Here is a 14,880-nt window from a genome sequence, read left to right on the forward strand (position 1 = left end):
CTTCAGTGTGTGACAGGTTAGTACAGTGGTGAACCTATTGGACCTAGGCCTTCAGTGTGTGACAGGCTTGTGATGCTGAAAGGACAGCAACCGTAATACCAGCGCACTCATGTAGGAGAGTTCACTTTTTGTCAAACACAAATGGCCAGTGGTGTAGTGGAGGCTATACGCAGGCCGTATACCCATTTATTTATTTTTCAGTGGGCTTTGCATATACTGACTTCTTATCAAAGTAGTGTAGTGGAGGTATAGGATTTATCAGTTATGTAGTACAATAGAGAAATCAAGAGCACACAGCTCTCAACTGGTTGTCTCACGGAGCAGCTCACAGAAGAATGACATCACTAGCCATTAGGGTAGGTAGGAGAGACGTTTCAACTTATGATAATTTTCCAGTAAATGCTAACTAAGTCTTGGTTAGCAGACTAATTCATGGACACGCTGTCTGCATGAACATTTTCTTAAAGCTTTCCCAAAAAAAACTCCCAATTAAATTTTGACTGCAAAGTAGGCCAACCTGACAGAATGGTATCATGCTAATTTGTATCGATGGGTTTTTGCTCAATWGAATTAAAGGGCAACTTCACCCTCCAAAAATATATTTTGGGGATTTTTACAAGACCTCAAAAATGGTCTCCTGAATGCATCTTGTGAAAATATGAAAGATCTACAGGAAAAGTCGTAAAAAAACATAGGAAAATATAGGATTTTTCACACAGGGCACCTTTCCTTCACCGGGCAGGCCGTTTGGCTAYATTTGAGGATACCCACTTCTCCAGGCACAGTTACCCCACTGCATAGTGCCAATGGAAAGACCACACTCACACACATGATTTTAAAGGATAAGCAGGCCATTCACTCAGACATAATTATCCAGTGGGTCCCAATCATAAGAATACCAAGACACAACCATTAGGRCAAGCATTTCCCAATCGAAATGTACAACTATTACTTCCCATTTCCCAAAAAACTTTTCACGCTTAGCGCACAAAGTAACCGGTGATCCAAAATGTATTAAAAAGTTATTTTCKAAGCGGTGGCTAGCAACAGCGAGTGAGCTGCAATAAACAACACAGTTCCACTCACCAGATGATGATCATTTGAAACTTAACTTCGTGTTGAAAGTTATTCTTGAAAAGGGAGAAGCTAACAAATTAGCAACAACATCTTCGATAACACCTGCTGKAGCTGCTGCAAACTAGCCTACAAAAAAAGCTAGCTAGCTAGACCGTCGGAGAACTACTGCTCGCTATTGCGAGTAATTTTTAAAAAAAAGTTGGGAGCACCAGTGCTACCAATGAAAATTGTTAGTTTAGAGCCCTGGTCCTTATATTCACTATATGGTGAATAGGGTACCATTTGGGACAGGGCTCTAGTATAGCACTAAAACACACCTTCCAAGCATTTTAATTTCGCACCATTCATGTTGTTTTCTGCATGATGTTTGTGCCGTTGTAAAGCTCCAAGGTGGGTGTGTTRACTATATCTTTACCATTGTTTTCACTAACATATCTATCAAAGGTAACCTTTTATTATCAGTTGGGAATTTTGAGCACACTCATTAACTGTCTGTCTGCTTACCTTTTCCTTCCTTGTTTCCTTCCTTTCTTTGCTTCCTTGTAGGACTTTTGGCTGGTATGTGGGAGTTCCCTAGCCTGCTCCTGGAGGGGGAGAATTCTGAGATGAAACAGAGGGGGGCGCTGTGTGCTGGGGTGGGGAGAATGTTGGGAGTTCGGCTGGACAAGGGGCTGCTCCAGTATGTGGGGGAGGTARGTACAGGAGAACAGGGCCTACTGTTATGTTTTGCCTACCAGGGACATTAAAGAATATGTCCCAAATTGTCCCATGGTCCCTATGACTATTATTATAAATTTCTCTGTCAAAATTCGGAATAAATAACTTGTTATTCGGACTTGTGTCATTATAAGGTTGTATTAGTATGCTACACTAGGCTTCTCCCTAAGTCATTGCAATTGACTGTTGGTGTTTTGCTATTGTACAGGTGGTTCATATCTTCTCCCACATCCACCAGACTTATGTTGTGTACAGCCTGTGTATGAATGTCTCTGGAGACGGAGGGAAAGCCCAGAGTACTACACGGTGGCTCACTAGACCTTCCCTGCAGGAAGCTGCTGTATCCACTGGAGTGAAGAAGGTTTGTAATCGTAACTTGCTATGGTCTACTGTGTGTTTGTGTGTGCGCGCGTGTCACTAAGACAAGGGTAGGCAACTAGATTTTTGCCGCAGGCCGATTTTTCTCCGAGCAGATGGTCGGGGGCTGGAACACAATTGTAATAATTTGTACACTGCAAATTACATTGAGACGAGATCACGTCTCTCTTGTTATTCMTGGGAATATTTGGGAACATAGTTCCAATAATATATTTTTTTGCTGAACAACCCTAACAGTAATAGTGGTTAACATGATCTTTGAATTACCACTAAGATWGTACCCACACATACTTCTGAAAGGTCCCTCAGTCGAGTAGTGAAATTCAAGCACAGATCCAACCAAAAAGACCAGTGAGGTTTTCCAATGCCTCGCAAGAAGCCCTTACAAAAAAATATATCCGTTTTGAAGCTTCAGTAAAACTGCATTAACTGTGGTATTTTGGATGCAGTAATTGCAGAATAATTGCACTGTACTGCAGTTGAACTMCAGTTATACTGCACTGTAACTGCCGTTACACTGCAACATATCTGCAGTACATTTTTTATTTATTTTGGATGCAGTTTTTGCCGCAAACTACAGTTAAACTGCTCTCTGACTGCAATTTTTTTTCATAAGGGAAGGCACTGATTGTTTGAGCATGGTGAAGTTATTAATTACACTTTTGGATGGTGTATGAATACACCCAGTCACTACAAAGATACAGGCGTCCTTCCTAACTCAGTTGCCAGAGAGGAAGGGATCCGCTTAGCGATTTCACCATGAGGCCAATGGTGATTTGTTTAATGGCTGTGATAGGAGAAAACTGAGGATGGATCAACAAAATTGTAGTTACTCCACAATACTCACCTAAATTACAGAGTGAAAAGAAGGAAGCCTTTACAGAATACAAATCTTCCAAAACATGCATCCTGTTTGCAACAAGACACTAAAGTAATTCTGCAAAAATAAATGTGGCAAATAAACTATATTTTTGTCCTGAATACAAAGAATGTTTGAGGCAAACACAACACATGACTGACTACCACACTTCATATTTTCAAGCATGGTGGTGGCTGCATCATGTTATGGGTATGCTTGTCATTGGCAAGGACAGCAGAGTTTTTCAGGATAAAAATAAACAGAATGGACCTAAGCACGGGCAAAATCCTAGAGGAAAACCTGGTTCAGTCTATTTTCCAACAGACACTGGGATACATTTGCCTTTTAGCAGAACAATATCCTAAAACACAAGGCCAAATCTACATTGGAGTTGATTACCAAGACGACATTGCATGTTCCTAAATGGRGTAGTTACAGTTTTTACTTACATCTGCTTGAAAATCAACCTGGTCTCAGAGCATTTTGAATTATTCTGAATGTAAATCCAAGACACTGCATTTAGTATGATATGTCGTATGGTATGTATTAATTTGTGCATGTCCATCACCTATTTCGTATGATATGTTACGAATTACAATTTGTATTATATGTTAGGTATTTGCAAACGTAGAATATGTTATGGATTTGCAAAATGTACTATATGTTACGAATTTGCTGAACCTATGATATGTTACGAATTGTAGCTAGGTGGCTAATGCTAGCTAGCTGGCAAACGTTAGCTAGGTTAGGGGAAGGGTTAGCTAACATCCTAAGTAGTTGCAAAGTAGCTAAAAAGTAGTAAGTAGTTGAAGTTGCTAATTAACGGAAATGCTGACGTTGTCCGTGATGAGATTCAAACTCGCAACCTTTGGGTTGCTGGACGTTCGCGTTATATGCCCTCCCATTATTTTTCATTAATTCTTAAAAAACATATATTTTTTTAAATCTTCCACTTTGACMTTCAAGTATTTTGTGTAAATGGTTGACAAAAAAATGACATCCATCTTAATTCCACTTTGTAACTCAACAAAATCAAGGGGTGTGAATACTTTTGGAAGGCTTTGTTGGTTCACATTTCACAAATGGAGTGAAATATGTTGTGCAATTAATATAGCCATATGTCTACTGCACATACGAGTTAGCTTTTCTATTGCATGTACTTTGGTCCACAAACTTTGGTCCATAAACCACTCCTTATCTGAAAATATAATTTAACTCAAGACTCACTCACCTTCACTCTATGACACAACATTGGACTCTGTCTCTGCCTCTACGCTATATTTAGTCGGTCTCTACTTCTTAAAGGCCCAATTCAGCCATTTTATGTCAATATCAAATAATTTCTGCACCTTACTCTAAAAGATTTCCATTAATTTCTCAAGCTAGAATTTAGCTCGTACTGTCTGGAAGTGGTCTGAGTGGGGAGGGGAAAACTGAAAATTAGCGCTTTGGWACTTTGTTATTGGTCTATTAACCAATTACATGGTGATGTAACCATGGAAAGCCGAAACTCCCGGCCAATGCAAACCTGCTGATTAGAAGGTCCTGTGTAGATTGTATTTTCAYCCAGCAACTATAAGCAAATGGCACTGACAAATTTTTTAAAACACTTTTACAGTGTTCGTTTCATCAGCTGTTTTACAATATGATATAAAACACAGKAAAAAAAGCAGTTTGACTGCGCTGAGCCTTTAAATTTCAGAAAGAAATTAGAACTCATTTAAAATCTGTAGCTGAAGGATCTACTTCCTGTAGACACAGCTACTGTGTATTAATGACAACTGGAATCAGGATGATCGGAAACGTGTCTACAGCTGCTCCCATTGCAGACCTTCACCCCAAGGCCTGCTCTGAAGAAAAATAACATGTTGGCTGAATTAGTGGAGAGACTGAAGAAGACAGGACTCCAAGCTGCTCCTTCTGCTCACTGTTAGCTGGACCTGGACATGTGGAGTGTGACATCTGTACTGGGAGAACTCCAAGCGTTGAAATGCTATCTGGTGTGCCTGACCTCATACTGTGAGACTCACCTCCAGCCTCACTATGAATCTCTTGCCTTTTTTAAGAAGCACAAGTTGGCCAAAGCCTCCACACAACTACAGGAGAAAATCTGCTCTCATCATGACAAACGACTGGTTGTTTATTGAGGTACTGTTCAGCAGTGTATCTGTCTGCTGTGTACAATGGATAAACATGAGGGTCATGACACAGTATCGGCTGCAGCAAAAAGAACCGAGAGACAGAATCGGGTGAAATTGAGACAGGACCAATTCCAACAGATAACATCGTAAAAGTTCAGAAAAGCTATGGTGTCACTGTAACATTCCGGTAAGGCCACAGTGGAGGACAGTCGGAGCATCTTAACTGAGCTGATCCGTTCAATTGAGAGAAGGCTGTCTGAGGTTAAGGAGCAGATCAGAGCACAGGAGAACGCTGWAGTGAGTCAAGCTGAAGGACTCCTGGAGCGACTGGAGCCAGGAGGTGGCTGAGGAGAAACATTAAGCTGGTGGAGCTCTCTCACACAGAGGACAATATCCAAGGATAAAATATAATCTTACTGTGAAATGCTTACTTACAAGCCCTTAACTAATAATATAGTTTTAAGAAATTAGAGTTAAGAAAATATTTACAAAATAAACAAAAAAAGTCACACAATAAAGTAACAATAATAATGAGGCTATATACAGGTGGTACTGGTACCGAGTCAATGTTAAAAGAAAAAAAAAAGGGAGGTAAGGCAATAAATAGGCCATGGTGGCGAAGTAATTACAATATAGCAATTAAACACTGGAATGGTAGATGTGCAGAAGATGAATGTGCAAGTAGAGATACTGGGGTGCAAAGGAGCAAGATAAATAAATACAGTATGGGGATGAGGTAGTTGGATGGACTATTTACAGATGGGATATGTACAGGTGCAGTGATCTGTGAGCTGCTCTGACAGCTGGTGCTTAAAGCTACTGAGGGAGATATGAGTCTCCAGCCTCAGTGATTTTTGCAGTTCGTTCCAGTCATTGGCAGCAGAGAACTGGAAGGAAAGGCGGCCAAAGGAAGATTGGCTTGGGGGTGACCAGTGAGATATACCTGCTGGAGCGCGTGCTACGGGTGGGTGCTGCTATGGTGACCAGTGAGCTGAGATAAGGCGGGCTTTACCTGCAGAGACTTGTAGATGACCTGGAGCCAGTGGTTTGGCGACGAGTAAGAAGCGAGGGCCAGCCAACGAGAGCGTACAGGTCGCAGTGGTGGGTAGTATATGGGGCTTTGGTACAAAACGATGGCACTGTGATAGACTGCATCCAATTTGTTGAGTAGAGTGTTGGAGGCTATTTTGTAATGACATTGCCGAAGTCGAGGATCGCTAGGATGGTCAGTTTTACGAGGGTATGTTTGACAGCATGAGTGAAGGATGCTTTGTTCGCAAATAGGAAGCCGATTCTTCTAGATTTAATTTGGGATTGGAGATGCTTAATGTGGAGTTTGGAAGGGGATGTGCGGGGATACAGGTTAGTTGGGGTAATTTTTACATGTAGATTAGTGTAAAGTGACTATTGCATAGATAATAAACAGCGAGTAGCAGCAGTGTAAAAAGGGGGAAGGGGGGGGGTGTCAATGCAAATAGTCCGGGTGGCCATTTTATTAATTGTTCAGCAGTCTTATGGCTTGGGGGTAGAAGCTTAGGAGCCTTTTTGATCTAGATTGGCACTGTGGTACCGCTTGCCATGTGGTAGCAGAGAGAATAGTCTATGACTTGGGTGACTGGAGTCTTTGACAATTCTTTGGACCGCTTCCTCTTGACACCGCCTGGTATATAGGTCCTGGATGGCAGGAATCCTGGCCCCAGTGATGTACTGGGCTGTGCGCACTACCCTCTGTAGCGCCTTGCGGTCGGATGCCGAGCAGTTGCCATACTAGGCGGTGATGCAACRGGTCAGGATGCTCTCGATGGTGCAGCMGTAGAAATMTTTGAGGATCTGGGGACCCATGCCAAATCTTTTCAGTCTCCTGAGGGGGGAAAGGTGTTGTCGTGCCCTATTCACGACTGTCTTGGTGTGTTTGGACCATGATCGTTTTTTGGTGATGTGGACACCAAGGAACTAAACTCTCGACCCGCTCCACTACAGCCCCGTCGATGTGAATGGGTGCATGTTCGGCCCACCTTCTCCTGTAGTCCACGATCATCTCATTGGTCTTGCTCACGTTGAGGGAGAGGTTGTTGTCCTGGCACCACACTGCCAGGTCTCTGATCTCCTCCCTATAGGCTGCCTCATCGTTGTRGGTGATCAGGCCTGCCACCGTTGTCGTCAGCAAACTAAATGATGGTGTTGGGGTCGTGCTTGGCCACGCAGTCATGGGTGAACAGGGAGTACAGGAGAGAACTGAGCACGCACCCCTGAGGGGCCCCAGTGTTAAGGATCAGCGTGGCAGARGTGTTGTTGCATACTCTTACCACCTGGGGGTGGCCCGTCAGGAAGTCCAGGATCCAGTTGCAGAGGGAGGTGTTTAGTCCCAAGGTCCTTAGCTTAGTGATGAGCTTTGTGGGCACTATGGMGTTGAACACTGAGCTGTAGTCAATGAACAGCATTCTCACTGTGACCCTCGTGTGTTTCACCTCGCGCCAKCATTAACAGTTGTTGTAGTCTTGGTAAAGCAAAGAATTCTGTCTGTCGGAACTGAAGCAGCAGGCAGAGAGCTATTGTAAGAAGGGAGTGGTGGTAATAACCACGGCAGTACAAGCTGTGAAATCTGTCCAAAAGGAATTGTCATTAGTAGAATATTGTGAAGAKAATTAGACTCTTGAGTACTAATTAACGGTTTGTGTTGCATTTTACTTTCACAGTTGGCTGAACTCGCARTTGATTTGTCTACAGCTGGCTTCTTTGCAATATTATATTTGTACCACCAGTTATCCATTAACCGGTGTGTGTAACTCCTCCCTTATTTAACACATGCCTATGTAGGCCTACTCTGTTGGTTTAACTCGTTTCTGAATGTTTATTTGATTCAGCATKCTTTTTGGATTTGTAAAGATTGTATTCAAATTAAACATGCACTCAGTGAACAAAACATTAAGAACACCTTCCTACTGTTGAGTTGCACCCCCCCCTTCCCATTTTTGCCCTCAGAACAGCCTCAATTCATCGAGTCAGGGACTCTACAAGGTGTGAAGTGTTCCACAGGGATGCTGGCCCATGTTGAATTTAAATGCTTCCCACAGTTGTGTCAAGTTGGCTGGATGTCCTTTGGGTGGTGGACCATTTCTTGATACACATGGGATACTGTTGTGTGAAAAACCCAGCAGCGTTGCCGTTCTTGACACAAACCAGTGTGCGTGTCACCTACTACCATTCACCRTCTTAATGGCACACATACACAATCCATGTCTATTGCCTCAAGGCTTAAAAATACTTTTACCTGTCTCCTCCCCTTCCTCTACACTGATTTGAAGTGGATTTAACAAGTGACATCATTAAGGGATCACCTGGATTCACCTGCTCAGTCTTTCATGGAAAGAACATGTTCATAATGTTTTGTACTCTGTGTATTATTATTATTATATACATAGTAGTACAAAATAGAACATTTTAAAAAATAAATTAAAAAACATTTTAATTTAAAATTAATAAAATTGTCAGACTCCAGTCACCCAAGTTATAGACTGTTTTCACTGCTACAACGCGGCAAGCAATACCCAGAGCGCCAAATCTAGGACCAAAAGGCTCCTCAACAGCTTCTACCCCCAAGCCACAAGACTGCTGAACAATTAATAAAATCGCCACCGGACAATTTACATTGACCCCCCCTTTGTACACTGCTGCTACTCGCTGTTTGTTATCTATGCATAGTCACTTCACCCCCACCTACATGTACAAATTACCTCAACTAACCTGTACCCCCGAACACTGACTCGGTACCGGTGCCCCCTGTATATAGCCTCGTTATTTTTATTGTGTCACTTTTTATTATTACTTTTTACTTTAGCCTACTTGGTAAATATTTTGRTAACTCTTCTTGAACTGCACTGTTGGTTAAGGGCTTGTAAGTAAGCATTTCACGGTAAAGTCTACACTTGTTGTATTCGGCGRATGTGACAAAGTTTGATTTGAATTTGCCATTGTATCACATTTTCTGATWTATACAATAAGGATTTGTTATTTTGACCAAAAAATTTACTGAGTAACTTTAAAAGTCAATAACGGTTCCTAAGTGCGACATGTTCCTCTTGTCTCATTTTCTTCAACTAAATTTCCTTGGGTGGAACAAAACAGTGCACCCACTGAATCGATAGGGAAACTCAGGAGAACATAGTTAAAATCCAGAGTAAACTAACTAGCGCCCATGCAGTCTTTTTTTAATTGTATTTTCAAATCATCACTGTATGTCTAATAAATCACTGCTTATTTCATGAAAACAACTCGCAACATATTTATTTGTATTTCCCTTAGCCTCCTTTTGCCATTGAAATTCTGTTGGATCGTGTTAGCATGATGARACAAATTTTWATATATTTACATACATATCCCTGATTGGTGGATGTATCCTCTTCAAAGTGGATACATATGCAAATAAAAGTTTTTTGTCATTGGTCAAAATAATCAAATCAGATTTGATGTCATGTTGTGGGCCAAAAACTCCATTCCACCTGAAATAAACTATAATAAAACTATAATAAATTAAAAATAAATGTACACTAAAAGGGCATTATCATAATTTTCTACATTTCAGAGTGTTATGGAAATATCTTTTAAGAAAAACAGGAAATACATTTTGAGTGCACTTCCCTTTTTAAAATGACAAAAAYTACATCTAAACTGTGTAGAAATTATAACGGACACTACATTTAGCTCACTAATAATCACCAAAATTAAAACTAGACAGTCTGAGTATCTAAAATTACAAAAAAGATGGATAGAGGACTATCTTTAAAAATGTTGACAGCGAGGAAATATAACCCTTTTTTGCGGGGGSCATCCGGACCTCGTTGAAGACCGAATGTGGCCCCCGGTACAACATTTGTTTGACACCCCTGATCTAGTGTGTGTGTGCATGCAGTGTTCTGATTTAGCACTGTTAACGTGAGCAAGAATAGTCATGCGTCATTTATCTCTTGCAGATCATGAAGCTGTACGACACTACGGAGGATCAAGAGGGACAAACTACCAAGGTATTTCACTACATCACATTCATTAGCAAGACACCCTTATCCAGAGTGAATATGATTATACTGTCTGCAATACAGTACATTCCGAATTTATACCTGAAATCCTTCTGTATTGACACCTAGACTAAATGACCCATTGATGACCCATACTGATGCCAGTGGTAACTCTTCTCTGTTCTTGTCTCTGTCCGGATGGGAAACAGAAGAAGGCTACTAACGCTAAGAGTGACGGACACCACAAGTCTAAAAAGCTCAAAGACAATTCAACAAACAGCGGGACCAGACAGCTGTCACTCAGTTCCTTCTTCAAGAGCCCAAAACAAGAAACTTGATCAATTTATACTTACAATGAATAACAATGTCGTTTTTTTTTTTTTTTTTTTAAAGCTGATCAAGTACCATACAAGGACTACTACTGTGTCTTGCTGTCTGGATAACTGCCACAAGTGGTCTAGGTGTTTATTCCATGACTGGAATACTTTTTAAGAGCACAAAGTGTGTCATTATTGAGTTGAATGCTGAACACAATTTTAAAATTAACAAATTGCAACAGTGGCCTCCTATACAGTTGAAGTCGGAAGTTTACATACACYTCAGCCAAATACATTTAAACTCKGTTTTTKACAATTCCTGACATTTAATCCTAGTAAAAATTCCCTGTCTTAGGTCAGGTAGGGTCACCACTTTATTTTAAGAAAGTGAAATGTCAGAATAATAGTAGAGAATGACTTATTTCAGCTTTTATTTCTTTCATCACATTCCCAGTGGGTCAGAAGTTTACATACACTCAATTAGTATTTGGTAGCATTTCCTTTAAATAGTTTACCTTGGGTCAAGAGTTTCGGGTAGCCTTCCACAAGCTTCCCACAATAAGTTGGGTGAATTTTGGCCCATTCCTCCTGACAGAGCTGGTGTAACTGAGTCAGGTTTTGTTGGCTTCCTTGCTCGCACACGCTTTTTCAGTCTGCCCACAAATGTTTCTATAGTTTGAGGTCAGGGCTTTTGTGATGCCACTCCAAAACCTTTGACTTTGTTGTCCTTAAGCCATTTTGAACAACTTTGGAGGTATGCTTGGGGTCATTGTCCATTTGGAAGACCCATTTGCGACCAAAAGCTTAACTTCCTGACTGATGTCTTGAAATGTTGCTTCAATATATCCAACATAATTTCCCTCCCTCATGATGCCATCTATTTGTGAAGTACACAAGTCCCCTCTGCAGCAAAGCACCCCCACACATGATGCGTGCCAACCCGTGCTTCCCGGATGGGATGGTGTTCTTCGGCTTGCAAGCGTCCCCTTTTTCCTTCAAACATAACATGGTCCATTATGGCCAAACAGTTCTATTTTTCCTTTCATCAGACCAGAGGACATTTCTCCAAAAAGTACGATCTTTGTCCCCATGTGCAGTTGCCAAACCGTATCTGGGCTTTTTAATGCCGCTGAGCAGCCTTCATGTTATGTCGATATAGGATTGTTTACTGTGGTATGATACTTTGTACCTGTTCCCCAGCAATCTTCACCAAGGTCCTTTGCGTTGTTTCTCGGATTGATTTGCACTTTTTGCACTAAAGTACGTTCATACTCTAGGAGACAGAAACTCGTCTCCTTCCTGAAGCGGTATGACGGCTGCGTGGATCCCATGGTGTATTATACTTGCGCACTACCTGTTTGTACAGTGAACGTGGTACTTTCAGGCGTTTGGAAATTTGCTCCAAAGGATGACCAGACTTGTGGAGTCCTACCATTGTTATTTTTTTCTGAGGTCTTGGCTGATTTCTTTAGATTTTCTAATGATGTCCATGCCAAAGAGGCACTGAGTTTGAAGGTAGAGCCTTGAAATGCATCCAACGGTACATCCAATTGACTCAAATGATGTCAATTAGCCTATCAAGAAGCTTCTAAAGCCATGACATCATATTTCTTGGAATATTCCAAGCTGTTTAAAAGGCACAGTCAAATCTTAGTGTATGTAAACTTCTGACCCACTGGAATTGTACAGTGAATTATAAGTGAAATAAATCTGTCTGTAACAATTTGTTGGAAAAAATTACTTGTGTCATGCACACAGTAGATGTCCCTAACCGACTTGCCAAAACTATAGTTTGTTTAACAAGAAATTTGTGGAAGTGGTTGAAAAATAAGTTTGGAATGACTCCAACCTAAGTGTATGTAAACTTCTGACTTCAACTGTATGTTGCATAAAATATGCTTGGTTCATTTAACCTCTATCATATGATATATTTAGGTGATAATGCACGAGAAGCTGATGTTTGGAGGTGGGTCAATATCACAAAACRATACCATTTGMACCATGCAACATTTACCATTTTTATTCCTTTTATGGAAATATTAGACTTGTAGAAAAACATGTTGGCCAAGCTCCAGCACTTAGATAATTACAAAACACATTTTCAGTGAATCAGCCATATGATAAGTCCACCCTGTTATGGACATGCACTTAACTATCTTTAATTACTTTCATTGGACTATTTTAMTAATGTTTACATTTTCATAAAGCTATTGTGTACCCTTGTCAACCCTGTCCATTTGTTCTGGTCAAATTATAAAGAAATAAGTTTTGTACAAGTTTTATACAAAACTTCATCTAATTTGCACCGTATCTTTCTAAATTGAGACAGGTATTAATGATATTTTATCCGAGTTTATAATTGTGTGGTGTTGGCCGTGTCTTACTCTTTAAAATACATTACACAAATTCTTTATATTTGACAATGTAACTGAATTAATTTGAAAAAGATGCCAAGATAACAGGGTGCACAGCTATAGCGGGACAGAACATAAATTAAACCCTGAATACTGAACACTGAATAGACATTACATAGTAATACATGTAGTAACAACATTAGAACTGCTATTTAGTTACATATTCATTGTGAAAAACAACAAATACATTGCCCCTACAAAAATCATTGGAATTAGCATTGGAACACATTCCTGTCCTTCTCTTCCTCACCCTCTTTCCATCTTTCCCCCCTTTCACCCCAAATGCTCTTCCACATACTTCCAAGTGGATTTTTCCATCTGCTCAGTGTTTATTAACAGCCTGTGGCTCTGGCATCAGACAGATTATCTGTCCATCAGAGTACCAACAAATATCTTCCTTTGGGCTTGGCCAGAAMAATTTGTTGATGCCATTCAGGTGCATGCACTTCCCCTTKATGTTATGTTCCTCTACATCCATGATGATGCCAGGGTATCCTTCATGGTCATAATGGACACACCACTCCCCTACGTGATTAAGTTCAATGGTGCCAGGTCGCCATGTGGTGTCAGCCTTGTCATGAGATGCAGGGAGCTGGTTAGATYCTGCAGGGTCACCCAGAGTTGCCTCTTTGAGCTGAAAACAAGGACAGTCCAACATGCCACTATCCTTCTTGCACAGACAAGTAATGTCCCTGTATTTTATCTGGCCTGGTGAGACACTGATACCCTGATGAATCTTCATCATTCCTTTAAATGGCATCTGAGGTGAGAAGAGATAGCATATGATATGATATAAAGAGTAACAACCACCTTATATATTTCAATACTCAACCAGCTACTGTACAAGAAAAATGTATATATGTGGGTAGGAAGGAGGGTTACCTCTGCTCTTGCCTCAACATCACTCTCAGTAATGAAGAACATCTCCACAGAGGAGGAGAGGAACCCAGGCTGATTTTCAGGAGTTGAGGGGGGTGTTTGGGACTGCAGCAACGCACTGGCTCTGAMTATCCATTTTGAATCTCTCCATTGCTTCCTTTCTGCACGCTGCACTCTGTCACTGAGTCCTTCTTCCCTGTCTCTTTATCTTTCCTCCATTTCTCCCTCTCTTTCTCTAGATACTCTTTCCTTCTTTCCGGGTCAGCATTACGTCGTTCTCTGTATTGCCGCTGTCTTTCAGCTGCACTAAAAGGAGTTGCCATTCCTTCKGAACGACCTGATTCAATTGATATTTATTTATTCTTAGAATACTATACATGCTATATATACACTGTAATTATGTGATACAATTTATGAAGAAAAAAATTAGGAAATATATATTTTTTATGTATACATTTATTCCTAATTATTCTCGTTGAAGTTGATTGAGCAGCACTTAGGACATTGAAACATTGCCTCCTTCCACTGAAATAGAATAGTTTCAAATGTATCAAATTTACTTTGAAGTCTACGTCACTATGCTTCTATTATCATGAAGGCATACACACATAAGGATCCTTTTTAAATTTGATCCAGTTTTATATACAATTTTGAATGATTTATCTCGAGGACAAGAAATAACACTTTTAATGATTTTGACCCTGGTGTTTTTTGTCTCGGGCCGTCAAACACCGGCTTCGGGYGCATTATCCATTTTATACATAATGATTTACATATTTTCATTAACTTTATTTTGATGAATTCWTTCATACTATTTCATCCTTCCATAATACATTGCAACAGTGGCCTCCTATATGTTGCATAAAATATGCTTTGGTGCGTTTTACCTCTGTCATATGATATAATCAAAGATYCACATGCATTGAGGAGACTAAAGACATGTAGACAGACTAAAACTGGAAGATACAGTGTATCGTCTTTGTTGTTGTTGATATCTAGCATACCATCATCTCCATCTTGAGCACGATAAAATAATTTAAACAAAACAACGATGTGGTTTATTTTTATGGAGCCTACCTAAAGCCT

General features: G+C 40.4%; 1 protein-coding gene across 1 annotated transcript in view; it reads left to right on the forward strand.

Moving 5' to 3' along the window:
• Positions 1-10,558, forward strand: part of LOC111976058 (adenine DNA glycosylase) — an 18,909-nt gene extending 8,351 nt beyond the window's left edge. The window contains 4 exon segments of the mRNA XM_070447471.1: positions 1,624-1,769; positions 2,003-2,155; positions 10,143-10,193; positions 10,394-10,558. Coding sequence (XP_070303572.1) covers positions 1,624-1,769; positions 2,003-2,155; positions 10,143-10,193; positions 10,394-10,522 — 479 coding nt within the window. The 3' untranslated portion in view covers positions 10,523-10,558.
• Positions 10,559-14,880: the final 4,322 nt, after the last annotated feature.

This window comes from Salvelinus sp. IW2-2015, linkage group LG16 (genome assembly GCF_002910315.2).
Source record: "Salvelinus sp. IW2-2015 linkage group LG16, ASM291031v2, whole genome shotgun sequence".
NCBI classification, from domain to species: Eukaryota; Metazoa; Chordata; class Actinopteri; order Salmoniformes; family Salmonidae; genus Salvelinus; species Salvelinus sp. IW2-2015.